This window comes from Mercenaria mercenaria, chromosome 18 (assembly GCF_021730395.1).
Source record: "Mercenaria mercenaria strain notata chromosome 18, MADL_Memer_1, whole genome shotgun sequence".
NCBI lineage: Eukaryota > Metazoa > Mollusca > Bivalvia > Venerida > Veneridae > Mercenaria > Mercenaria mercenaria.
The window spans coordinates 53,349,858-53,377,310 of NC_069378.1; the positions used below are offsets into that span (position 1 = coordinate 53,349,858).

Here is a 27,453-nt window from a genome sequence, read left to right on the forward strand (position 1 = left end):
ACTTTGTTGCACAGGCTCCAGTTGTATCCTATGTCAACATTTTAAGCTCTGACATTTGATGAGAACCATATATGCCCTCCGTGCTTACACGGACAGGAAAATGGGTAGAACCACTTAACTTCAACAGGGAGTAGCCTCGTGTACCAAATGGAATGTCTAAATTTCGAGCCGGATTCAAACCCGCAGTGGTGAGGGTGGCAAATGATTTAAAAGCATGTATCTTGAAGAGTCCTGATCTTTTAGATGTTTATGATTCTTGCAATGCATATAGTCGTTGTACTAGATACCAAAATATATATAAACTGGTGTGAAACAGCATCATAATAATACATGACATTGTGTAAAATGGGAAATATGCAATTGCAGAGGAACAAGTGAAAAAGCAAGTCAACCCCCAGTTTGAAAAAATCCAAACAAACAATTTTTATTACATATCAAGTTTAATAACATAATCCAGTATTATATAGTAAAATCAAATATATACGTTGAAGAGACAGGAGATTCGTTTGCTCCAATGTAAAATTGACATATCTTTCTCGAGTGAATACTGGATACAATATTTTCACGGTTGGCATAGCAACGAGTGAAAATGTAAAATACGCTGTTCATGTTCAATTCAATTCAAATCAAACTCAGTGTACACATGAACAAATATAATATGTACAGTACATGTAACACAAAGCCAATCTCTACAGATTTGTAGGAGACTATACATGTAAAAACAAATAAATAAAACATTTCAAGTTCACATAAAAAAAGATAAGTGAAAGATAAACTGATCTTGTGTGTAAAGCAAACAATCTTTGTTTCATGTTTTTGAGTAAATTTACCCGTTTTATAATTTTGTTACCCGTGAATTAATTATTTTTCACTGTGTAAATGCCTGACATATTTTACTATAAAACTTCGATAATTCACTGAAAAACGTGTAATGAAACAAAATACTGTATAGTAAACAAAATGCGTGCTAATGGTAAAAGCTGTTCAGTACTGTGTCTCAGCAGCATATTTTAAACAATACAAATATGGCAGCAGGTTGTTTACCTTTGAATATTTGTTCATGGTGAGCATATATTGTATAAATCCCAGATCAAAATAACAAAGAATTTGCTGTTTACTGTTCAAATTCTTTCAAATATCTAAGCAATAAAATGTTACCCTGGTATCAAACGTATTTAATAGCTGACAATTAACATTTATTTTGATTAATCTTAAATTTTTTTTTGTTTCCACTGGAATGATTTTTGCAATTATATGAATATATCAATGTGTCCCCGGTTTTTGAAATGAAAAGTTGGTATCCTTATGCAAAATGAATGCTGTAAACAAGTAAATGTCCTCTCCTCGTTGCAAGAATTTTCCTTGTAAGTAAGAATCCTCCGTGCTTGTAAGTACCCTCCGCGCAAAACCGAATGCTCTAAGCAAGTAAATGTCCTCTCCTCGGTGCAAGAATCTTCCTTGTAAGTAAGAATCTTCCGTGCTAGTAAGTATCCTCCTTGCTAGTATGTACCCTCCGTGCTAAACTAAATGCTCTAAGCAAGTAAATGTCCTCTCCTCGGTGCAAGAATCTTCCTTGTAAGTAATAATCCTCCGTACTAGCATCCTCCTTGCTAGTAAGTACCCTTCGTGCAAAACTAAATGCTCTAAGCAAGTAAATTTCTTCTCCTCGATGCAAGAATCTTCTTTTTAAGCAGGAATCCTCCGTGCTAGCATCCTCTGTGCTAGTAAATACCATCCGTGCAAAAAATCCTATGTATAAGTAAGAAATCTCTGTGCATGTGAATATCACACGTGCAAATCAATATCTTCCGTGCGTGAAAATATCTCTCATGTCATCATTGTTTCTCCCACGCATGGAAGTATCCACGGTGACCGTTTTAGTCAGTATCACATTCTCAGTTTGTTAGTTAATGTTCCAGTATAAAAGCGTATAATTATAGACATTCGTCTTATACTTAAAATTATATATCATTACACAAAAGTTGGAATCCGTAGTTCACTTCCTTGTTTTTGGCGTAACAGAGTAATAAACTTTAGCTCATCTTTGGCCATATATTTACAGTCTTCAAATTTCACAGTAAATTGTTCAGTCCATTTCGATTCTTCCACTGTCAGCACACTGCCATTGTTTTCATGTGCCCTGTTATTGCAGAAATTATTCAGATCAAAAAGAACATTTTTAAAAAGTTTTACTTCTGAGTTAATGTCGTCTGATTCCGAATTATACTGATCCCAGAATTTTTTGTAGAAAAAATTGTATACAGCGTAATCGAGCTGGTTTCGTATTTTGAACTTTTCCGTATCGTTTAATGTAAGATCTGCCCCTGTTTGCCCCTTTCCATAAACATTATTTGATAGAAACAAGATGTCTTGCAGTTTCCAGTTCAAATACCGTTTCATCAATATAAGTGACTCTTCAATATGTTCAGCCAGTAAAACTAGCTTGAATATTTGATCTAATTCTTTTAGCTTCGCTTCTATTCGGCTTTGATCGTTACTTTCCGGAAACCCAAAGTCTCGTGCCATCACGTTTTTAGTATACGAGAAGAATTCCCTATCATACACTTCTGGTCTTTGAATAAGTTCCTGTAGCCTGTTTCCTCTAATTCGTACAATGTAATCAATTTGTTGCGATTTCTGAGAGTAATAGTTAACGGCTGAAATAAACACTGCAAGAGGGTCCCTTACAATAGCCAGGTAAACGGTATCTTTAGGTAGAAGAGAGGAGTAAATGTCATAATTGAAAACACCATGGTTACAAATGATATCATATCCTTTTCTATATCGGGGTTTCACTAATGGTAAGTGCATTTTGGCCGATCTAGAAAAGTAATTCGGATGCTTTGTAAATACATACGTTAAATTCCGTTTTAGTCCAAACCGGAAGAATATATTTTGCATAGTAGAACTTGCTGCTTTGTGAACTTTCAAGAATCCAATATGACGCACTTCCTGTTTCTGCTGTTGTTGTTGTTGATGATTATCAGAATATGTTTTTACGCGTGTGTCAGATCTTTTCAATGTAGGAAATTGTAACTTGTACTGACCAGTAGTTTCTATGGTTACGTTAAATTTGTTTGACCTCGAATAGTTCAAATACGTACCATAGAAGCGTACAAAGACGGCGTAGTCAGTCTTGCTCTGCCCCATCAATACTGTAATGGTAATTATCAAAACAACCAGGACAATACACCTGAAAATGTACATCATTATTAACATTATTTCATTTGTTAAATTTATTATGTCGAGGATTTCAATGAACGTAATCAATATATTACAAATAAGCTTCTTCAACAGGGCTACAATGGTTATCAGTTACGTAAATATTTTGCTAAATTTTACTATCGTAATTCAGATTTGGTTTTAAAATACAATAGCAATTTAAAGACACTTCTGCTAGAAGGTATATCAAAACCTGTTTTGTATGGGGATATGGTTTACAAACTTTGTAAGATTTTGAGTCATAGCAATTTTCTAATTGTATTTAGTAAAGTCATTAAACGTTTTATTAAAAGAGTTTATAATCCAACTGTTTGAGACACACTGCATGCTTTTACTACGGAAGCATAGAGGGGACATAGGATTTTTTTATTTTAATTTATGTCGTGGCCACTAGTTATAATTAAGAAAAAACGAAAAACAAAAAATATTATCTCGTAGCCATGAGATTTAACTAAGTAAAAACAAAACAACAACAAAAAAAAACAACAATTTCTTAATTCGTGGCCACGAAATAAAACTAAGAAAAAAACAAAAAACGATTTTTATTGTCCAATTCGTGGCCACGAAATATTACTAAGAAAAAAAACGATATTTTGCTAATTCGTGGCCACGAAAAATAAGTTAGAAAACAATGAAAAACGATTTTTTTGCTACTTCGTGGCCACGAAATATAATTAAGAAAAAAACCCAAAAAAAACCCCGACTTTTGCTAATTCGTGGCCACGAAATATAACTAAGAAAAAAACGAAAAACAAAATTGTTTAATTCGTGGCCACGAACTAGCAAAAATCGTTTTTCGTTTTTTTCTTAGTTATATTTTGTGGTCACGAAGTAGCAAAAAATCGTTTTTTTGTTTTTTTCTTAGTTATATTTCGTGGTCACGAATTAAGAAATCGTTTTTTGTTTTTTTTTTCTTAGTTATATCTCGTGGCCACGAGATAACATTTTTTGTTTTTCGTTTTTTTCTTAGTTTTATCTCGTGGCTACGACATAAATTAAAATAAAACAATCCGATGTCCCCTCTGTGCTTCCGTATTTTACAGTTGGACGCTACGCTTTCCTCTTTGATTGTGTCGGACAGAACTGATGGAGGACTCTATGATATGTAGTTCTTAAATCCCACCAGGAATGAGCTATTTCGATAGTTTGCCAATGACAGTTCTAAGAGCTGTCTTCTGGCCTGTTTCGTCGGACCCTTAAGAGTGTTTCCCTTGTTGCTCTGTCTTCTGCAAATGCATTGAGTACATGCGTTTTAGGTTATTCACGATTGCATTTAAATATACATATATAAATAAGCATTTTTGTGCTTGTTTGAAAATTACACGCCTTCTGTTGCCTTTGCGAACGTTAGGGTTTCACCTTGCGGGGATAACTTTTATTTACACTGTCCTGTGACTTTGGAACATGGTGGGGGTAAGAGTAAGGTAAGGTGCACAATAAACCGGTTGAAGCTCCCCAGTGGTGGTTTTGTCACTGACCTTCCCAGGCGGTGCCTCACTGTGTTCCTTTATTTGTTTGTTTTGTACCTGTGTGTTTACTTTGTGTTTGCGTGCGTGTGCGCGCGCGCGATGTGTGTGTATCTTGGTCGTGTGCGCGTTCGTGTGCTGGATTTACGTTGTGAGCAGGCTGCATTTTTAGAAAGGGGGCGTGGGCAGTGTTGCTTTTCCATTACCGCCCATGAACAGACTCAATCAAACCGAGTCTGCAATTTTCACTATTTGCCTTGTTCTCGGTGCTTCCGAGGGATCTACTTTCCAGATTTTATTTACTTCACAACAGCGGGTGTTAAGTGCTGTGTGGCGGCCGTAAAAAGTCGCCCCGACTTCATCTCAGTGTTGTTATATTTTCTGGTCGTTCGGGATCATTGATTTCAATTCATTTAGATTTGAAGATTGAATACTGCTTAAGCCGGTGCTAGGGGGCGTGGGCAGTGTTGCTTTTTCCATTAACGCCCATGAACAGACTCAATCAAACCGAGTCTGCAATTTTCACTATTTGCCTTGTTCTCGGTGCTTCCGAGGGATCTACTTTCCAGATTTTATTTCCCTGCTGGATATCAGAGCTTGTATTCATGTTGCTGAGTTCCAATGAATGTAGTCAAAATTACTTCTTCTGCAGGGTTACCTTTTTTTAAAATCTGTGTATATACTTTCCTAGATTTGGTTTTCTAAGTTGCGTATTTCTGTCATGTTACATCTTTTGGTGCACGACACTTCGCCGAACATGAAACATCTTTTAATTGATATTCAGTTAACTGAGGCGTTTTTACAATATTATTTTAGACGTAGTTATTGTACCTTCCGATGATTTTATGAGACGTTTATGCTAATCTTCTTTTTAAACCATAAATAACTGGTGAGAATATTGTCAAGTGATTTTACACGTAAGCCTGTATTGTTAGATAGTAGATTGACATGAAACCCACGCGATGTTTACTCCAGTTTCTCCCACTATATATACAGTAGTATCACATTATTAAATGACCTATCTACTTGTCACATTTTTTTCACTTCTTTTGATTAGTCAGTATTCAAAACGGTAAATAACAAGTCATAAATAGAATTCTTACCCTGTAAATTGCATGACCCGTCCATGCATTGTTTGTAGCATTTACTTTCTTTTTTCAATATCCGCTCACCTCTCTGTCTGAAATAGTATAAAGTTAGCTTGATTCTTTGCTTGAGATGAATGTTAGAAATGGATAAGATAAGATAAAAAAAAGTATTTTTGAGTTTGCAAGGCATTTGAAAATAGCACAATGTCAGAAAGGCTATATCCACATCGTTACTTTCCGCCGCAATGAACATTTTTGTTCATTTGTTTCTTTTCACACAAATAAACCTTTTTTTCTTTAATGATGGCGGCCTTCCGGTTCCTTGTCTTTTAGTATGGCTCTCATTGGAACTTGCGGATAAAGGAGGAAATTATTGATAAAAGTGTTCATGTATTAAGAATGTGAGATATTGCAATAATGGCTTATTTAATGGACATGACTCTGGTGTTATCGCATCATCAAAGGAACTACAAATTGAAAACAGTATGGATAAGACAATTAGGTGACTAGGAAAAACAAATAATTACTGGGTTTTTTCCCCCTTTTATGTGCCAGAAGATAAACGCAAGCATACAAATATTTCCCAAGATGAACTTGCATGCTTAAAGGGCCTGTCTCATGACCCAAGTATAATTATCAAAAAAGCTGATAAATCTGGTTCAGTAGTAGTTATGAATAGAGAAGACTATGTAAAAGAAGTTCAACGGCAATTGGATAATGATCAATATTATGAGAAGGTACAAACTGACTTCTCACCTGCAGCTATTCAGAACGTTATCAAATGTGTCGAAGAAATTGAAAACATCGAACCTAACATTAGGAATGAATTTGATGTTTTTCCAGAAAATCTGAGGACCCCACAATTTTACATACTGCCAAAAAGCCATAAAACTTTTGATGATAATCTACCTCTTGGATACCCTGGCCGACCTATTGTGTCTGCATATGATTCATGCACGGATCATATATCTAAATACGTTGACCATATTCTGCAACCATTTGTGCAGTCCCTGCCGTCGTATATAAAAGACACAAATGATTTTATTACAAAGCTTAAACAGCATAAACTAAGCAACCATAAAACATTTCTAGTTACATTGGATGTTAATTCTTTGTATACAAATATCCCACACACTGAAGGTATAGAAGCATGCAAATATTTTTTGGAAAAAAGTAACTATAATGGTAGATTGTCAGTGGACAGTGTATGTAAACTTATACAAACTGTATTAGAAAACAACTTCTTCAAGTTTAATAATGATAATTATCTACAAAAAACTGGGACAGCTATGGGTAGTCCCATGGCTCCATCTTTTGCTTCCTTATTCATGGGTAAACTTGAACAATCTTTTCTTAATAGTTGTGAGTTGAAACCGGATGTTTGGTTTAGATTCTTGGATGATATTTTCATGCTCTGGAGTCATTCTTTAGATGAGCTTAAGAAATTTATTGAGTTGTTAAATACAGTTCATCCAATGATTAAGTTCACATATAACATATCTGAATCTGAAGTATCATTTTTAGATGTAGATGTTAGTATAGATGATGAACATAACATCAGCACCAATGTACATGTCAAACCTACCAATATTCACCAGTATGTTGATTATAGTTCGTGCCATCCTAAAGCATGTAAGGATGGTATACCTTACAGTCAAGCTAAACGGTATCGCCGAATATGTTCTGATGAGAATCAATTTTTTGGTAATATCGAACAGCTTCGGCAACACTTCCTTGTTAGAAACTACCCAGAGTCTGTTATTAATACAGCATTTGAGAAAGTTATGTGTATGTCACAAGATGATGCACTTAGAGCCTCTGTAAAACAAGATCAAAATATTGTGCCTTTTGTAGTTGAGTACAACACATCTCTTCCTAATATTGGCAACATTATTAACAAATACTGGGATTTACTTCAGCTGTCAGATAATCCTGCTGTTAAAATGTTACATTTGTGTAATCCTACCATGGCTTTTAAACGTCCTAAGAATTTGAAGGACATTCTAGTTAAAACTGACTTTCATATGTTGTCTGATGTTAATTTTACTTCGTCTAAATGTAATCGTTCAAGATGTTCACATTGTTCTTACATTACTGAAAGTGATAGTTTTAATAGCTTTCAGTGTAAGAAAACTTTCAAGCTTAAGAATAATGCAACTTGTAAAAGTTCAGATGTAATATATCTAATCACATGTAAGAAGTGTAAAATGCAATATGTAGGCCAAACTAGCCAGCAAGTTTCAAGACGCATGAATAAACATCGTTTTGATATTACAAGTTTTATCGATCCTGCATTTTCTAGTCATGTAGCAATTCATTTTAATCAAAATGGTCATAGCTTAAATGACTTTAGCTTTATGCCTATTGATGTTATCCATGATGATATGAGGAGGCTTCTAAAGGAAACTTACTGGATGCACAAACTAGATACTATTTTTCCAAAAGGAATGAATTCAAAAGTAATGTATATTTTTTCATAAATTTCTTCACTTCATTGTGTTTTCTGTTATGTAACACAAACTGTGGTTTTCTTAATGTCAGTTAGTACTGTTTTTGCTGGTATTTTCTTTTTTGGTCTATAACACAATTTACCCAGTGATTTCGTATCTTTGTGATCCTGTACTTACTGTTATTATGATTATTAACATTATTGTTTTAAATAATGTCTATAATCTTACTATGTATTTAGTATAACCACTTTTAATTTTACTTTTGTCATAATATACTTTAAACAGTACTTTAGATATACATTTGTGTAAACATTATGTAGCCTATTGTACATTGTAATTTTAACGCCAAAACGTTTGTAACGTAACGTCATCTTTTATGACGTCATATATTCATGACGTTGTTTATTTCATATCATATTTGTTTACTTCCTGAAGAAGACTAATAAAAATAGTCGAAACGTTGAATGAAAATGGAGTTAGCTTTGTAATTCTCCTGTTCCCAGAAATGTTGGGGAAATCTTACGTGGGAAAAAAGGAGAAAAACAGAAAAAAAACCCTATTGCAATTACTTTACTCCTCTACGTCATTTAAAATAGAGAGGAAAAAATAGATACATGTTTTTGCCCTAGGTTTTTGCATTATGTTGAAGTCAACAAAGATGCAGAGAGAATACAAAATACAAAACAGCTTTGTAGGAGTTAGGCAAAACTTAACTTCTAAAATAATGGGATAGTGGTGCACTAAGTTGAAGGGGAGGCTATGTAGTTAATAATTCTTTACTTTTGTCAGCAATCAGAAAAACCGGTACAAAAGTTACAAGAGTGGACATTTATATTACACCGAGGGAAATGCGCATAAACAAGCATGTTTATTGCCAAGCAAATACCACCGAAATGGAACATTTGACACTGGAAATATTGAAAATGGCACCAAGACGACAATCATATTCTCATAAGTTCGAAAGCAAATGGAGCACAACTATTGTGGTAAATGAATAATAAATAAAAAGGGAGGTGAAGTAGACCCTACACATCTTCTACACAAGTTAAACTTATTTGAAACATTTTTGAATTAATGCATTAAATTTGTTTAGAAATTCTATATTAGTTATGACTTTCACAAGAAATACATTACAATTGCGTCGCAATTGATTTTATCTGCCACTTGCGTACGACACCTTCTCAATTTGTGTAATATATGTGTGAAACTTATTTTATTCCTCAGTTTTCGGTGGATAAAAACTTGTACCAAGAAAAAATACCATTCAGATGCTAATCAGTTCAGTCAGATCAATAATGATGATAACTGATATTTATTAAATTTTTCATAGTCAAAAACTAAAATTGCAATACAGTGTCAGTCCGTTTGGAACCTTTTTTCTGGTAAAAACTCAACAGGATTTTGTTTAGCTTCCTTTAAACTGTTTAAATATGCGAGGAATTCCGTTGGTAAGCGATGGGTTGTGGAATTGAACTTAATAATTTTAAGGTGAAAATTGAGGCAACCTAAATTTCTGTAGAAAATTATAATAAGAGTTTCCGTATAATGTGTTATAAAAAATTATTTATTTCACCCCCTATCACAAACATCCCAACCCGTCCTGAAACATCGTAAACGGGCTGCGATCTGGCTAGATTGTTTGTACTTTGGCCGAATAATACCGTTTGTAAGCAGTCCAAGCCCGTCTGTAGTCAGATTAAAGCGGCTCCTAACTAGTCCTACCTCGTTTCGAGTACGTCAAATACGTTCTAACTAGTTTGTAACTAAGTCTTGACAACTTGTTCACAGACAGTTTAACTCGTTTTGTTTACGTCCTCACCTCGTCCCTAGTACGTTCAGAACGGTCTCGTCTGACGGCTATAAAAATCCATCACGTTTTGTCTGTTCTTTTTGTCGTTTGTATCACCAAGCTCTCAAGCTAAACAAAAGAAAAAACACAGTAATTGGCAAGTATCAATATGCGTCCAAAGAAATATGGAGCCAAACAGAACAGTAAAGGACCCAACGTATAATAGCTCCTGCACAACAGAAGCCGACACAAAGCCTCCTGAACCAGCCCCTGAATGAAAAAGACGAGAGGAAAAGCGTTGTAGTTTGTCCCCTGCACCTTGTGACGACTCTGTCTCAAAGTCTGAGGATGGAGGACAGAGTCAGAAACCAAAGAAGAAAAAAGCGAAGACATACACCCATCTTCCGGCTTCTTGTGCCCAAATGTTGAACCTGTTCGACTACGCCCTGTATGTATACCCTACATTGTGTAATTGTACTGCAGACAGGATCGACGTTATAGGAACTACGAACAAACGTAATAAATGTACTTAGAACTGTATAGAAACGTATAGTCCGAGAGCTCACTGACTTTTATTGAAACAATGGAGGCCAAAAGAAGTTTATACATTTTTGGAAACAATATTTCATATCCTCCGTAAAACCCATTTCTTAAGTGTCAAAGCCGTGCCTATCTATATTTTGTTCACTTATGTTTGTGATATGGGAGGTAAAACTCACTTGTAAAAATATTAGGGGGTAGGGTAAAGTTTACGTCTACAAGTTTTTTCACTGATTAATTACAGTAATTATCTGATTGTCAGTAAATGTATATATGAACAACAATGACAGCAATAAGAAATTCATTAGAAAGGACTGAAGGGCAAACTAGATATTCAAGGTCAAAGTTCAGATTTATGTTAAAATCACAAAAATTGGCACATTTGAAATTTATTTTTATTCTTAAAAAATAGTTTGTTATCATAAGTCACTCATCTTTATTTATGTAATGCGTATATATCAGCCAAAATCAGAAATGCAAATTTTATTGCAAAAAAGTCAAGGTCAACCTTGATAATTGAAGGTCAAAGTTCATTTTCATGCAAAAATATGAAAATTATTGCCTTAACTTTTTTTAATCAGTTATATATGTTTTCACATTTTTAGTCAATGAAGTTAATTCGTTTTAATGTTTGTATGTCAGATAAAGTCACCAGTGCAGATGTAACCCCCAAAATGCCAAGAGTAAAGCTTATATCAAGGGTCAAAGGTCAGATTTGTGTGAAAAATGGCATGAATAGCTTCCTGTTTGAAATATAACACATGTGTTTTAATCATTATAAGTAACTGCTCGTGATTTATTTTAATGTATATATGTCTCACAATGCCAGTTATAAAGATATCGTCTAAAATCAGACAAGTTCAAATGTAATATTAAGGGTCAAAGGTCATTTTCAAGTAAAAGAATGAAATAAAAAAGCTCTTTAACTTTTCTCATTGTTAACAATATCTTGTCGATATTAGTCCATGATATCAGCTCATTTTAATATGTAAATGTTAGGCGATGTCTGGTATGCACAAATAATTTCAAAACATTCAAGTTCAACCATAATATGAAAGGTCAAATGTCAAAAAGTGAGTAAAATGTTGCAATAATATCACCTATTTGTAACAATTTTTATTGTTTTAAATGTATTTGTTTTGTCATTTCAGTAACTGATCGTTGTTCATTTTACTGTAAATATGTCAGGAGATGTCATGGAAGAGAAAGTATGTCAAGGTCAAACCTGGTATTAAAGATCAGGGGTCATTTTTGTGTAAAAGATCAAAATGTAGCATACTTACTCATTTCTTTGTTTAAAAATAGCTTCTTGTTATAATTCACTTTTAGCAAAGGTTAGGTTTTCCCTAAAAGGTCAAAGCCAACCCTTTTATCAAAGGTTAAAGGTCAAATTTGTGTGAAAATTCGCTAAAACAGCATGTTTGTAATGATTTTTCTTTATTGTTTTAGGTATTTTTGTCAACACAGTAACTGATCATTATTCATTTTAAAGTATATGTAACAGATGATATCATTCTTCCTTGATTATGAAAAATTAGTCAAGGTCAAACCTGACATTAAAGGTCAAGGGAGAGGGTCTTCAAGAAACTCGCCATTATGAAAAAAGGCTTGAACAAGTTGGGGAGCAAATCAAAAGATCCTACGGTAAGTCTACACAGGCACCGTACGGCCCATAGCATAGCACGCATCCACCTCATGGGTAACTGCTTCCAAAACCAGTAAAGATAAACTAGACAAGGTTAAAAATTTAGGCCTGAGGATAAACAACTCCAATAAAAGAAATGGAACAGACAGCCAACCTTGAGCCATTAGAGATATGACGAGAGTACAAAGCCCTTGTGCTGGCAGAGAAGGAAAAGAGACTACCATCACACCCACTCCACTCAAAACTCGAGAGCAGAACCAAGAACAGACTGATTCGACAGAGTCTCAACCATATCGTCAAAGGACTGGAGAAAGGAAAAACAGCAGCACTAGATGCAGAGGCAGAGCCGCTTGTGCCCGGTGAATGGGTTCCTAGACAATGCGCTCCAAAGATCAAATTGGTGGTGCCAGGAGTAGAAGAAAATGGAAAACAACACCAGGCTCACCAACAATCTCTTACGCTAGAAATGATCAATGACCGCTATCCAGCACACTCTTGGATCCAAGCATATACAAAATGGATCAGTGGAAAAAGCAGTTCAGAATGCTGGGAGTGGTGCCTACATCAAATTTCCAGAACAAAATATAAATAGGCATGGCTTTGACACTAGATGCGGCAGTGAACTGCACCGGTTCTGCAGGTCGCTGGCATTTCCCCACAGCTCATATGGGATGTCTGTGGACCACACTTTCTGGCGTACTTCTTCCAGATAGAAACCGCTCTGCAGGATGTGTAATGGTATTTGTTCCTCTGATACGCACTGGCATTTTGGTGTCTTTGCAACACCCCGCTTCTTCATATGTTTTCTCAAGCCACAGTGTCCAGTGCACTAAAGGAGGATAGTTGTTTGGCTTTCTCGGAAATTTGCTTGTGCAGACCGTTATTATTGGGCAGGTAGCCGCCATCAAATTATGTTTTCTAGTCTGACGCAATCTATTCTTTAGCAGAATCTGAGATTCTCTGTATGAAGTTGGAGGTTTTGGGGCTGTATTTTTGGTGCTTCCTTTGCAAAAGTTCGTCCGCAGCTTCATTTTCGGCTATGCCCACATTTTCAGCAGCTGTCTCGTTAAGATGTCTGATGGACCTGCTGAGAGAGCCTGAAGAGCTCACTTGGAGTCTGTTAGGAAAACAATATTTTGACCCTTTTCTCCTCGCTCATACAGTTGGGGTGTGGCCGAAATGGGGGCTAGCGTCTCGGCTCTAATGTTGGAGAATCTCTTGCCGACTGGATGACAGAGTGTGAGAGAATTTGATGTAGGCACCATTCCCAGCATTCTGAACTGCTTTTTCCACTGATCTATCGGTATATGCTTGGACCCAAGAGTGTGCTGGATAGCGGTCATTGATCATTTCTAGCGTGAAAGATTGTTGGTGAGCCTGATGTGGTTTTCCCTTTCTTTACTCCTGGCACTCAATCTATCTTTGGAGCACATTGTCTAGGAACCATTCACCGGGCACAAGCGGCCCTTCTCTGTGTCCAGTGCTTCTGCTTTTCCTTTCTGCAGTCCTTTGACGATATGGTTGAGACTCTGTCGTTTCAGTCTGTTCTTTGTTCTGCTCTCGAGTTTTGAATAGAGTGGGTGTGATTGTAGTCTCTTTGCCTTCTCTGCCTGCCTATGGGCTTTGTACTCTCGTCTTGTCTCTAATGGCACAAGGTTGGATGTCTTTTTCATTTCCTTTATTGGAGTTGTTTACATTGCTCAAAGACTTATCCTCAGGCCTGAATTTTGAACGTTGTCCAGTTTATCTTTACTGGTTATAGAAGCAGTTACCCATGAGGTGGATGCTTACTCTGCTATGCCGTTCGGTGCCTGTGTAGACTTGCCGTATGATCTTTTCATTTGCTCCCCAACTTGTTCAAGCCATTTTTTCATAATGGCAAGTTTCTTGAAGACGCTCTCCTTTGACCTTGAATGTCAGGTTTGACACTGACTATTATTTTTATAATTAAGGAAGATTGTTATCACCTGTTATATATACTTTAAAATGAATAATGATCAGTTACTGTGTTGACAAAAAAAACCTAAAACAATAAAGAAAAATCATTGCAAAAGTGCTGTTTTTCTGAATTTTCACACAAATTTGACCTTTGACCTTTGATAAAAAGGACTGGCTTCGACTTCTTAGGACAAAACCTACATTGCTGACCTTGCTTGACATGTATACATTAAAATAAATTTCTAACAGTGAATTATTACAAAAAGCTATTTATGAACAAATTAATGAGTAAGTATGCTACATTTTGATCTTTTACACAAAAATGACCCCTGACCTATAATACCAGGTTTGACCTTGACTTATTTTCACTTCATGACTTCGTCTGAGATATATACAGTAAAATGAACAACGATCAGTTACTGAAATGACAAAACAAATACATTTAAACAATAAAAAATATTACAAATAGGTGATATTACTGCAACATTTTACTCACTTTTTGACATTTGACCTTTCATATTATGGTTGAACTTGATTGTTTCGAAATTATATGTGCATACCAGACATTGCCTAACATTAATACATTAAAATGAACAGATATCATTGACTAGATCGACAGGATATTGTCAACAAAGAGAAAAGTAAAAGAGCTTTATTTTTCATTATCTTACTTGAAAATGACCTTTGACCCTTAATATTTCATTTGAACTTGTCTGCCTTTAGACGATATCTTCTTTATTGACATTGTGAGACATATATACATTAAAATAAACCACGAGCAATTACTTATAATGATGAAAACATATCTGTTATATTTCAAACAGGAAGCTATTCGTGCAATTTTTAACACAAATTTGACCTTTGACCTTTGATATTAGCTTTACTCTTGGCAGTTTGGGGTTACATCTGCACTGGTGACTTTGCCTGACATACAAACATTAAAACGAATTAACTTCAGTGACTAATAATGTGAAGACATATTAAACAGATTAAAAGAAGGTTAAGATAATAATTTTCACAGTTTTGCATGAAAATGAACCTTGACCTTCAATTATCAGGGTTGACCTTGACTTTTTGCAATACAATTTGCATTTCTGATTTTGGCTGATATATACACATTACATAAATAAAGATGAGTGACTTATGATAACAAACTATTTTTTAAGAATAAAAATAAATTTCAAATGTGCCAATTTTTGTGATTTTAACATAAATCTGGCCTTTGATCTTAAATATCCAGTTTGCCCTTCAGTCCTTTTTAATGAATTTCTTATTGCTGTCATTGTTTGACAATTATACATTTACTGACAATAAGATAGTTACTGTAATTAAACAGTGAAGCAACTTGTAGACGTAAACTTTACCCTACCCCCTAATATTTTTACAAGTGAGTTTTACCTCCCATATCACAAACATAAGTGAACAAAATATAGATAGGCACGGCTTTGACACTTAAGAAATGGGTTTTCATGGAGGATGTGAAATACTGTTTCTAAAAAAGTATAAACTTCTTTTGGCCTTAATTGTTGCAATAAAAGTCCGTGAGCTCTCGACCAGTATTGCAAACTTAGTATTTTGTTTTCATCGTACTCACACGAAATAACGACGCACTAAGGATTTAATGCGGTCAGTTAAGTATTTCTGTGAACGGTTTGAACGAGCTACAAACGGCTCCGGTCGGTGTGTACACGAACTGAAATTTACGTCCAATCGCATTACGTCATACCACGTCTCTAGTACGATTGAAGTACGGCAGTTCAGTTCTTAGTACGTCCATATCGTTTTAAGTACGTCATCAGTCCGTGTAACTGCAGGACGGGATGATCGGCACAAAATTTTAAGCAGGCTCAAAGTTCTGGAGCACCATTCCCGTTCAACGGCGTCCGAGCCAGTCCATAAAGTTCTTAGACAAACAGTAGAACGTCGCTACTTCGTCTGTTCCGTTGGCACACGGCTTGAGCCCGTTCGGCTACATTTTTAGAACGAATTGAAAGCGAACTTGTTGTGACTGGGGTAAACCGGCTTAACTGCAGTGAGAACGTGGCGATCTTTTAACACGACGTTGTAACAACATAATATGTATTTATTTGTGTATTTACAACAGCTATCTATGCTGAATGAAGGTGTGTCATTTAACATGTTCATTTCTCATATGTAATAGAAATATTGGTATGACTTAGTAACTGAAAGTGGCCTGTTAAAATCACAAATCAAGTTATGTGACTATGTTGTTAATTGAGACAAGGACTATAGAGTCCTTTAAAACTGTGTAAACACATTATGTTATCACAATTATTTGCTAATGAACAACAAACAAACTATCACAATTATCATTATTGTTATTATACATACTTCCATATAAGATGTCAGGAATTAAACATTATTGTACGTAACATTGGATTAGAGTGAAGGAACAAAATATATATGGAAAATGTGATCGCAGACATCTCTCTCAGTTATCAAATTTTGCTAATTAGAGATGTATAAATATCAAAGCCAACCGATGATCGAAAGGTCATGTCCATCTATACACTGCACTCTTGTGTTTTTGGTCGCACGGGCCCATAAACGCGCAACACTGCATTTATTTGTTTATGATCACAATAACGATAAACACATCAGTCTACGATTGCCATAATCATAGACGCACGTGGAATATGCACATCTATACCTTGCACCCATTGTGTTTGTGGTCGCAATAAACGCGCAGCACTGCACATATTTGTTTATGATCGCAATAACCATAAAAGCATAAATCTATGATCGCTTTAATCATAGACGCACATGAAATATGCCGATCTATACTCGCATTCATTGTGTTTATGGCTGCAATGGAAGAAAACGCGCAACATTGCACATATTTGTTTATAATCGCAATAATCATAAACAGTTCATGGTATATGCCCAGGGAAAGCAAAAATACTACAACATTTCTTTCCTTCTCACACCAAGGTGTTAATTAGGTTCTTACTGAGAGCATATGATTGCTAGCAATTAGCTTGATTATAAAGTAAGTCAGCACCACAGCAACTATACTAATTAATCTTATGTTATTATGTTTGTACAGATACATGTCCGCTTGCTGCCTTTTATTCTGTTTATCACGGTATCAACAACCCCAAACAGGGAAATGAAAAAGATTAGACTTTATACTAAACATGACCAAAACTTTTTTATATACAATGTATAAATAATTTTGACCTTGAAAGCATTATCATAAATTGTTGCAAAGTGACAAGATAGATTTTATTACAGTCGTCTTAATTTTTCACCCCACATAGTTATCATTTTAAAGGCACTGACCTACAGATTTTGGCTAAAAATAATCTTTCTTCAAAATTGAAGTTTGGTCAAACTACGGATATTAGAATATGACTTTATGTTTCTAAACTATCTCAAAAATGCCAAATAAAGAAAACAAAAGGACGCCACATCGGGAATCGAGCCAGGACCGCCGCAGCAATAAAAGTCTGCCATCGTTACCACTTAGTAACCGAAGTAAGATTTAAAGCAGAAAGAAATATACAACACAATATGAGACAGCAGAGCCGGTGTAACGTTGAAAAATAACCCCAAAAAATAATGACCCACCGATCATTATTTCATATAGAATAATGACCCCTTTTCTATAAAATACTGACTCCCCCCGCCGCCCCCCACCCCCACCTTATCTATTACTAACATACTCTTTATCATTTCAAGTCACTGTCGTATTTCTATTGCTTATATATGTTGTTGTTGTTGTTTCTGCTGCTACTGCTGCGTCTACAGCTGACACAACAGCAGTATATCTTAGAGGCCCCGCTAAGAAAAAAACGTACATCTACTGAAAAATGAAATTTAAAAGGGTTTTTATTTGAATAATCATTGTTGTACATGAAGAGAAATATTACAATAATAGAAGATATACCAAAGTCATTATAAGGTTACTATAGAAATAGAGAGAACCGATATTTAGGCTGGAGGATAATCTGGTTTTGTTTACAAACAGTGTATTATCATCTTTTATTAGTCACCTGAAATGATTCTGGTCATGTTTTCTTGCTAGCAATTGAGATCATCCTTTAGAAATAAAGCAAAAGCATCACCATACAAACTTTGGTGAGAGATTTGACCTACGGAAAATGATTCAAACCACTTGTCACTTACAGTGATTTTGCTTAGGTATTTGGTTGGAGTTGCCGAGTGGCAAAGGTCGTTGACTCCTAATCCAGCGGCGCGGGTTCGATACCCGGGCGGGGAAGCTGGAAATTATGAAACACATGTTTCCCACTCAACTAGAGGAGTTCTGGTAAGCAAACCAGCGTTACTGGATTAAAAACCAGGCATCCTCGCCGCCTAAAAACTAGCCAATTCTGGCTATCTTAAAGAGGGTGTTAAATTAAACTGAATATGAATAATATGGATATGAACAAATTTATGAAATGGAAAATAAGGGTCTTACCGTGATCTTTTTTTCACAAACAGCAATAACATTAAGATTTTGTAACGTTGATACTTGTGTTACCTCGGATGATGTTTAGTGATGCACGCGATGCAAATATATGTTTCTACCGCAGTTTGTGAAATATTTTATATTAAATAGAGAAAAGTGGAAACTTCACATGTCGCTTAACACGACAGAAACGAAAATGTTGCTTGGAATTTTCATAGCAAAAAGACTGCGTAAGTCGTTAGTAAATTGAATCGTTTTCCGTCGACCAAATCGTCCACCGAAGCTCGTATGGTTCTACTCTAAGATCAAAAGAATCGCGCATTTTTAGAACATTTAACGCCCATCATAGTGACATGTTATGAAATTTCCGATTGACTTATATCATTCTGTTCGCCTTATCAAGAGCATCCGAATGTTGTTTTTGAAATTAATCCAACGAAAACAATACGCCATTTTTACTCCAGATACTTCAATGTTTCATTAATTGTACGAAACAGCCCTTTGCTAAACAAAAAGGGAATATAAAAAATCTGAATCGTACAAAATGAAGGAAAGTTGTCCTTGTATATGAATAACAAATATCAGGGCAATACGGTATCTTTACTTTTCGACCATTGTATCGTCGACCGACGTCAAAGAAGACTGGCAAGCCACCTTAATTCACTCTATTCTTCGGATTGTAGTGGCATAACAACGCATCTTAAAAACCAGCTATTCCGGTTGAGGCTGAATTACGCATCCTCTTTTAAATACGTACCACTTTTGTGAGCATCGGTGGCGCAATGGTAGCGCGCTTGCTTATTAAAGCGGATAGGTCTCCCCGAAGGGATAATTTTTCGCCGTATCAAACTTTTGCCAAACGAAACAGATGACCTAATGGACAGGGGATACATAAAGGAATCCGTTTGCAACTTTGAACCCCTGCAACTTTCAAGGTACACGGTAGAACATACTTAGAACATAGATCACGAAACTCCTGCTTTAAAAGGCGCATGACTTATTGTTTAGAACATGTTTTAGATCTAAATCTTTTTGTTACCTATACAAGTTTCATGCTTCAAGTATTTTAATAGGCTTAAGTTTTATTTTTCTAAGGCTTTTCCAAGATTCTCTGGAACTTATAATAATGGTGATTTTGTCCGATATTTTAGAGGAAACATCATTTTCTTATTGCATCCTACACGTTGCATTTATTTCGTAATAGCATGGGCTCGCGGTCTCATTACGAAAAAATGCTATTGTCAGTAAAATAGTTCATTTTCTGGAGTGTAAGATTGTAAAATGGCAATTTATACGTGGAAAATCACAATATTTTATGCTACCCCTGAAAGCGATGCCAAATACCCTTGAGAACCTTCATTATGTCACCTATATATCACTTATATGTATTTCCAAACATAGGCGAAACTGGTATGAGGTAGCCCAGTGGTTTTATTACCTATGACGTTCCTCGTCGTTAGAAACTATTCAAATTTCAGTATATTGTTGAAGAGACATCCTTGTTTGGATTTTAGGTATTTTTGTTATTTTTCAGGCGTTTTCAAATTGAAAAAAAAATCAACAATTATATCAATATAAGGCATAAAATATGCAAATCGGTTGTTGGGAAGTCCCACGTTTTATGACCTATGACGCCCATGACAATAAGATGTTCATATTTCAGTATAATATTGAAATATAGTCATTCTCCTGGAGGTTTGGTTGATATTTGTCACTTTTCAAGAGCTTTTAAGTAACACGTATTGAGCAATTATTATACCCCTTTATAACAGTCAAAGCCATTGCACAATATGTTAACTAAGTTTCTGTTACGATACCCGTCACGATTTACATATAAAGTTGTAATGTGTTTTTAAAGAAACCAGGGAAGCCAGGACCACTTCTTAGGAAAAAAACAAGGGCTGCAGTCAAATGACAGCCATATCTCCCCCCGATGCCATTTGAACAAGGCAGTCTGAACGACAGCTAAATCCCCCGCCACTGCTATGGATAGTGAAAGGGTAAACCTCTGATTTTAGCTGTGACCTTGACCTTGAACTGACATGGCTCAGTCATAAATTTAACACAACGTCTTGATGAGGTGATCATTTGACCCAAGTTTCATGAAAATCCTTCAAGGGGTTTAGGAGATACAGAGCTGAAACCTCTGGCCCTCAGTTGTGACCTTGACCTTGAGTTGACATGGCCGACTCATGAGTTCTTGATGAGGTGATCATTTGACCCAAGTTGGATGAAAATCCTTCAAGGGGTTTAAGAGATACAGAGTGGACACCAAATGGAAGGCTCAAACCTTCTACCCTTAGTTGTGACCTTGGCCTTGAACTGGCATGGTTGACTTATAATTTCTGCACATCGTTCTGATGAGGTAATCATTTGACCCAAGTTTTATAAAATTCCTTCAAGGGGTTTAGGAGATATAGAGCGGACACGAAATGGAAGGCTCAAACCTTTGACCTTCAATTGTGACTTTGACCTTGAGCCGGCATGGCTGACTCATAAGTTCTGCACATCGTCTTGATGAGGTGATCGTTTGACCCAAGTTTTATAAAATTCCTCCAAGTTGTTTAGGAGATATAGAGCGGACACAAAATGGAAGGCTCAAACCTTTGACCCTGAGTTGTGACCTTGACCTTGAGCTGGCATGGCTGACTCATGGTTTCTGCACATCATCTGATGAGTGATCATTTGACCCAAGTTTTATAAAATTCCTTCAAGGGGTTTAGGAAATATAGAGCGGACACAAAATGGCAGGCTCAAACCTTTGACCTTGAGTTGTGACCTTGACCTTGAACCGACAAGGCTGACTCATGGGTTCTGCAAATTGTCTTGATGAGGTGATCATTTGACCCAAGTTTGATGAAAATCCTTCAAGGGGTTTAGGAGATATGGAGCGGACACGAAAGTGTTACGGACGGAAGGACAGACGGAAGGACGGACGGACGGAAGGACGGACGCAGACCATTCCTATAATCCCTCCGCCACGGCGGGGGATTAAAAACGGGTCATAACTCCAGAATGGGTAGAGCAAATCCAAGATTTGTTTCTTCCTCCACAACTAAGCATTAATAGTAGTAACCCCTGAAAGTTTGAATCGATTCAATCCTATAATGAATGAATAATGAATGAGGAGTTGCGATCACAAAATTTGCACTATATTATATATACAAATGTATATAAAAGAAAAAGAAACTCCCGAACAGGTGGAGCAAATCCAATTTTTTTCTTCCTGCACAACTACGCATCAATAGTAGTGATCCCTGAAAGTTTTTATCAATAATTCCGTCCAATAATGAATGAGGAGTTGCGGTCACATCAATTATGCACGGGCGCACGCACGGACGGGTGCCATTACCATATTCTCCTCCGATGCCTATCGGTGGGGGGTAATTGTGTTGTAAGTGTACCTTAGATTGGTTAGGGTTAGGGTTTTGGTAAGGGGGTCATTATCCTATGGGGGTCACAATTCTATGTAAGGGTCATTTTTCTACGTGTGGGGGAGTCAAAATATTATGACCGTGGAGTCATTATTCTGTATAAAATAATGACCAGGGGTCATTATTCTATGGGGGTCAGTTTCCAACGTTACACCGGCCGCTGATGACTCTAATTATATTCGTCCCTAAACCTTTTTAAACGTTTGACTGCATTTCAATAATTAGGGCGTGTATTTTTCTTAGAGACAAGTAACCTGTTTTAATTACTAGAACACTCGGTGATTAAGGCGCTAAATTTCGTTAAAAGTGCGCATACGATAGAGACATTCGCTCGTATCTGATCTGCTACCTCCTAAGAAACCATACAATAATGAATTAAATGCTTAATCCTTACCTTTCTGCGCCCGCAAAATTCTAAAGATGTAGCAATGTTCTCTAATATACTGCAACTCCCCAAACATCCAAATGGCATGCACTTATAAAAATAATTAACATCAAATTTGAAACCTAATTAAATTCAAAGTCTTTAACCACAACAGGCAATAATCGGAAACTCGATCTGATATCTAATTTGAAAAGTTCACATTTCTGCCCCAACTCCTATCATTTGAACGGCGGTATCAAATTACGTATACTACCGAGCCCAGCCGATATGACAAATGAGTTATTCGTTAGGTGCTCTTTTGACACCAGTCCAAAAGGCGAGTTTCCTATCGGCCGTGTGATAAATGGGCAAGCCAAGCGATCTAAGTTTACCTCGTTTTCTCATTGTTTACGCATAATTGTTGGGTTTTGAATTCCGTCTGCCGATTTCATTTTTTTTGGATTTAACCGATTCCCACGGACCTTCATGATTTAATGGAAATCCGTTTTTAAAAACATTTAATAGAAATTCTGATTCGTTTTTATTAGTGTAAACAGAAAAATCATTTTCAAGTTGTTTTAAAGATACAGTTGCAGTTGCTAATTGGTAAATATCCTCTTGATGCCTTGTCATATTTGTAAAACGTCCACGTGCAGAATTTCTCGGATAATATTTTGTGTCCCTATTTCTCCGAAAGGATCCATTAAAAGGTACCCTATCACGTGTTACTTGCTGGATACTCTGAATCTGATTACATGTATTAAACGCAGGTAGCGGACAATTAAACTTGCCATGGTAATAGGAAAAACAGATTTTACATTTGGCGTATGCCTACAGTTAGGCCCCTGATATAAACCTGTGTTGAAATCCTTATTTACATATCTGTCTGTTTAGATTCGCTCTAGATACTGATGGTTTAACCGCAAAGTAGGACTGAGAAAATGAAAAAAGTCAGAGCCACTTGTCTGCATTGATTTGTCCACATGATTACAACTTCGCGCCTTGCCTTAATCTAAATTGTTCATCATATGTACGCCAGCTGAATCAAATTTGTTTTTGTGTTGCTTCTCGTATTACCGACATATACTAATACATGCAGTATCAGCGGACAGGTATATACTGCTATATATAACTAGAAACCCACGGGCAATATGTCGAGCCTGCCCTTTGACCCGTAACTGTGACCTTGAACTTTGAGACAGAGTAAGTCTCACGGAGTTAAACATTCATGTCAAATATAAACATTAGTCGTCAATGCATGTCAAAGTAATGGGTCGGAAAAGATTTCTCATGACCTTTGACCGCCAAGCCATACCTTGACCTTTGAGGTAAGAATCTGGTGTTTTCGCATGACACTCCGTCTCACTGAGATTAACATTTTTGCCAAATATAAACAAGATTGTTCCATGTATGTCAAACACAGACGTACGCACGCGTGCACGCACTAACTCACGCATGCGCGCACGCACTAACTCACGCACGTACGTACACCGAACGGCCAACTGGACAACTATGTCTGCTTCCGCAAGCGGGCTCGACAAAAATGCATCAGTCGAGGGTCCGACTAATTTTTTAAGCGTATTCCCACCATTAAAAGTTTGCAAAGGACTGTTATCACTAACTCTCAAAATACAGTCATCCTCATGCCGGGATAATAGGTCACCACCTTTAAGCAACATAGCAAGATTAACATATTGGTGATTCTTTAGTTTTGTTCGCATAGGATCAGGTACATGCAGGGATAAAATTACTGAGCCGCACCATGAGAAAACCAACATCCGCACAGTCTGGTCAGGATCCATGCTGTCCGCTTTCAAAACCTATTACAATTAGAGAAACCGTTAGCGAACAGCACGGATCCTGACCAGACTGCGCGGATGTTGGTTTTCTCATGGTGCGACTCAAATGATTCCCTCACACCTCACCATTTTTGGATTTCCCTGTCTAACTAGATTCTTAGTGCTTATATTATATCACCTCTTGTTCTATCAGTACTACATAGACTGCTTTCTTTGGCGCGGAGTTTCCTTTTGCTGCATTTTGCAGCAACATACGTTCTTGTAAAACTTGGTTTAAGCAGAGTGTAAAGGTTGAAAGCTCATCACACCTAATTTGCTGAAATGTTACGCTTTGACATTAAAGGAAAACTTACATTAATTATCGTGCTCCTAGAACTGCAAAATATCAAAAACTATTTGTTAACTTCATTGTAATTTTAGTCGATATTTTCCGCGTCTAGTAAAACAACATCTAATTTCCTGCATTTTACATGGCAATCGTAATACGGTGTTCCGTTTGGACAAACGTGACTTTTTATTTAATACTAAACCGCGATGCACGATGGTACGATGACGAAAACGCGATGGCGCGGTGGCACGATGATGAAACAACGATGATGGTACGATGGTGAAAACGCGATGACACGATGATGAAATCGCGACGGTGCGATGGTACGATGGTGAAATGTCGATGTAATATCACGTTTTCATCATCGTACCATCGCGTTTTCACCATCGTACCATCGCGTTATCATCATCGTAACATCGTGGTTTCACCATCGTGCCATCGCGTTATCACCATCGTACCATCGCATTTTCACCATCGTACCATCGCCTTCCGGTGATCATGCGCAGTGGTACAGTACATGTGTCAGTAAAATACAGGCTTGATACAATCTCATTTTCACATTGCACTATGTACCTTCTATATCCTAACAAGAATAAGCTGAGTTTGAATAATACCATGTGACTATTACACCCAGCTTTTTATTTACTTTCATGCATACATAAAATACAAAGGACGTGGCCTTGAAGATTTTACAGTTTTAATGAACTGAGCACTGAACATTTTGTAAAACATTTTGCAAAACAGCAGAATCTAAATGGTAAATTTCTTCATACAAAATACATTGAGATACATTCATCTATTGTTGACAAACATACAAGTGTATGGGACTACGCATTTCTAACAGGAAGGCGATGGTACGATGGTGAAAACGCGATGGTACGATGGTGAAAACGCGATGGTACGATGGTAAAACCACGATGGTACGATCATGATAACGCGATGGCACGATGGTGAAAACGCGATGGTACGATGGTGAAAACGCGATGATACGATGGTGAAACCACAACGTTACGATGATGATAACGCGATGGCACGATGGTGGAAACGCGATGATACGATGGTGAAAACGGGATGGCACGATGGTGCGATGGTAAAAACGCGATGGTACGATGATGAAAACGCGATATTACATCGACATTTCACCATCGTACCATCGCACCATCGCGATTTCATCATCGTGCCATCGCGTTTTCACCATCTTGCCATCGTTGTTTCATCATGGTGCCATCGCGCCATCGCGTTTTTGTCATCGTACCATCGTGAATCGCGATTTAGTATTAAATAAAAAGTCACGAATGTCCAAACGGAACACCGTAATCACATTCATGTTTTTGTTTCTTAAATTTTTAATTTCATCAGCAAACATGAATACAATGTACTGCTTTCAGCGCATCAAGTCACGTTGTTGAATAACTTTATTTGTCCATAAAGAATTTTGATTGGTTGATTGGGAAAAAAACAACTTTCATTTAGGCTGAGGTAAGGAGGTAAAAATTAATTTCAGTTAAAGGAAAGATCATATAATTTAGCTACTATGGTAAAAAAAAGTTCCACAGCTTGCTTAAATTCACTGGTTTGCTTCTTGCGTACTCGATGTTATTACATAATATAGCGATGCTATGGCTAGTGACTGGATCAATACTTTCGACAAGATATGTTTTCAAATATGGTTTTATATTTATATTTCATAAATTATTAAGATAATACTGTTTAAATCATAACTTACCTGGTCAACAATATTTTTCAATACTATAAAGATATTTGTTCGTTCCATTCACCATTCATAATCGATGTTTTCATACACAATCTTAACATAGATAAAACTGATCAATTCATTTATTGCGTATTTCCAGATATTTTTTCCTGTTAAATCTATCTCACTGAAGTAAAATAAGTATAAAAAAATCAAGCCGCTTAAACACGTAATATTACTACCAAATTTTTATAAAGGTCAAAAAATTATGGATGAAACATGAAACCTTGCTATTAAAGATCACTGAGCCAATTCAATCTTTCTTCTTTATCATTTAAAGCAGATTCAATTACTGTCGTTTGCATTTCTAAAATACACACACATAAAAATGTCATATGTATACAAGAGTGTATCAATTGGATGGGTACTTTAACAGTGTACTTTCTTTCTACTGTGAAATCACTTTTGTACGGGTAGGACGAATTCACGCGTAATACGCACTAGAAACAATGCGCGAGTTTAAGACCTAAATTTATTTCTTTATCGAACTATAATATGTATGTTTTACGTTCGTAAATTTCATTTTTTCTCGAAACATCATAGTTTATCAGCAGTTACTTAAAGGTTGTTTTGATAAAAATATAGTTTAATTTTTTTCACCAAAAAAATGATATGTAAACTTATATGAGCCGTGTCATGAGAAAACCAACATAGTGGGTTTGCGACCAGCATGGATCCAGACCAGCCTGCGCATCCGCGCAGTCTGGTCAGGATCCATGCTGTTCACTAATGGTTTCTCTAATTGCAGTAGGCTTTAAAAGCGAACAGCATGGATCCTGACCAGACTGCGCGGATGCGCAGGCTGGTCTGGATCCATGCTGATCGCACACCCACTATGTTGGTTTTCTCATGGCGCGGCTCATATTATAAAGTACATGTAAGTAACATTAAGTGGTTATACTTTGCTAACCATTCTTCTTTACGAAAGCTTGAGAAACTTACACTAGATTAGTATTATATTTCAGTTATCCTCTGGCAAGTTTATGACACGGGATTATTCACAAGTGCTGTTGATTTTTAAGAGTAACTGGACAAGCACCATTCACAAAAATCGATCCTTTGTTTACTAGTATTTAACTGGTATATTTGTCATAACAACGCACTAAATTAAATAAATGGATTTTCAAAAAGAATGTAATATATTCACATTCTTTGCAGGGACATCCCATTCTCTGAGTTCTACGTACTTATTTATATCTTTA

At 36.4% G+C, this 27,453-nt stretch overlaps 2 protein-coding genes across 2 annotated transcripts in view; one reads left to right on the forward strand and one right to left on the reverse strand.

Annotated features, from left to right (window-relative positions):
- Positions 1 to 459: 459 nt before the first annotated feature.
- Positions 460 to 26,430, reverse strand: LOC123538885 (galactose-3-O-sulfotransferase 2-like). Its single transcript, XM_045323292.2, has 3 exons — positions 26,225 to 26,430; positions 5,792 to 5,868; positions 460 to 3,193 (listed from the first exon to the last, which is right to left on the reverse strand). The coding sequence occupies exons 2-3, from the start codon at positions 5,830 to 5,832 to the stop codon at positions 1,972 to 1,974; spliced, it is 1,263 nt and encodes a 420-aa protein (XP_045179227.2). The 5' UTR covers positions 5,833 to 5,868; positions 26,225 to 26,430; the 3' UTR covers positions 460 to 1,971.
- Positions 6,448 to 27,453, forward strand: part of LOC128550587 (uncharacterized) — a 30,457-nt gene continuing 9,451 nt past the window's right edge. The window contains exon 1 of the mRNA XM_053529860.1: positions 6,448 to 7,812. Within this exon, the coding sequence (XP_053385835.1) occupies positions 6,448 to 7,812 (1,365 nt within the window). The remainder of the gene's footprint in view (positions 7,813 to 27,453) is intronic.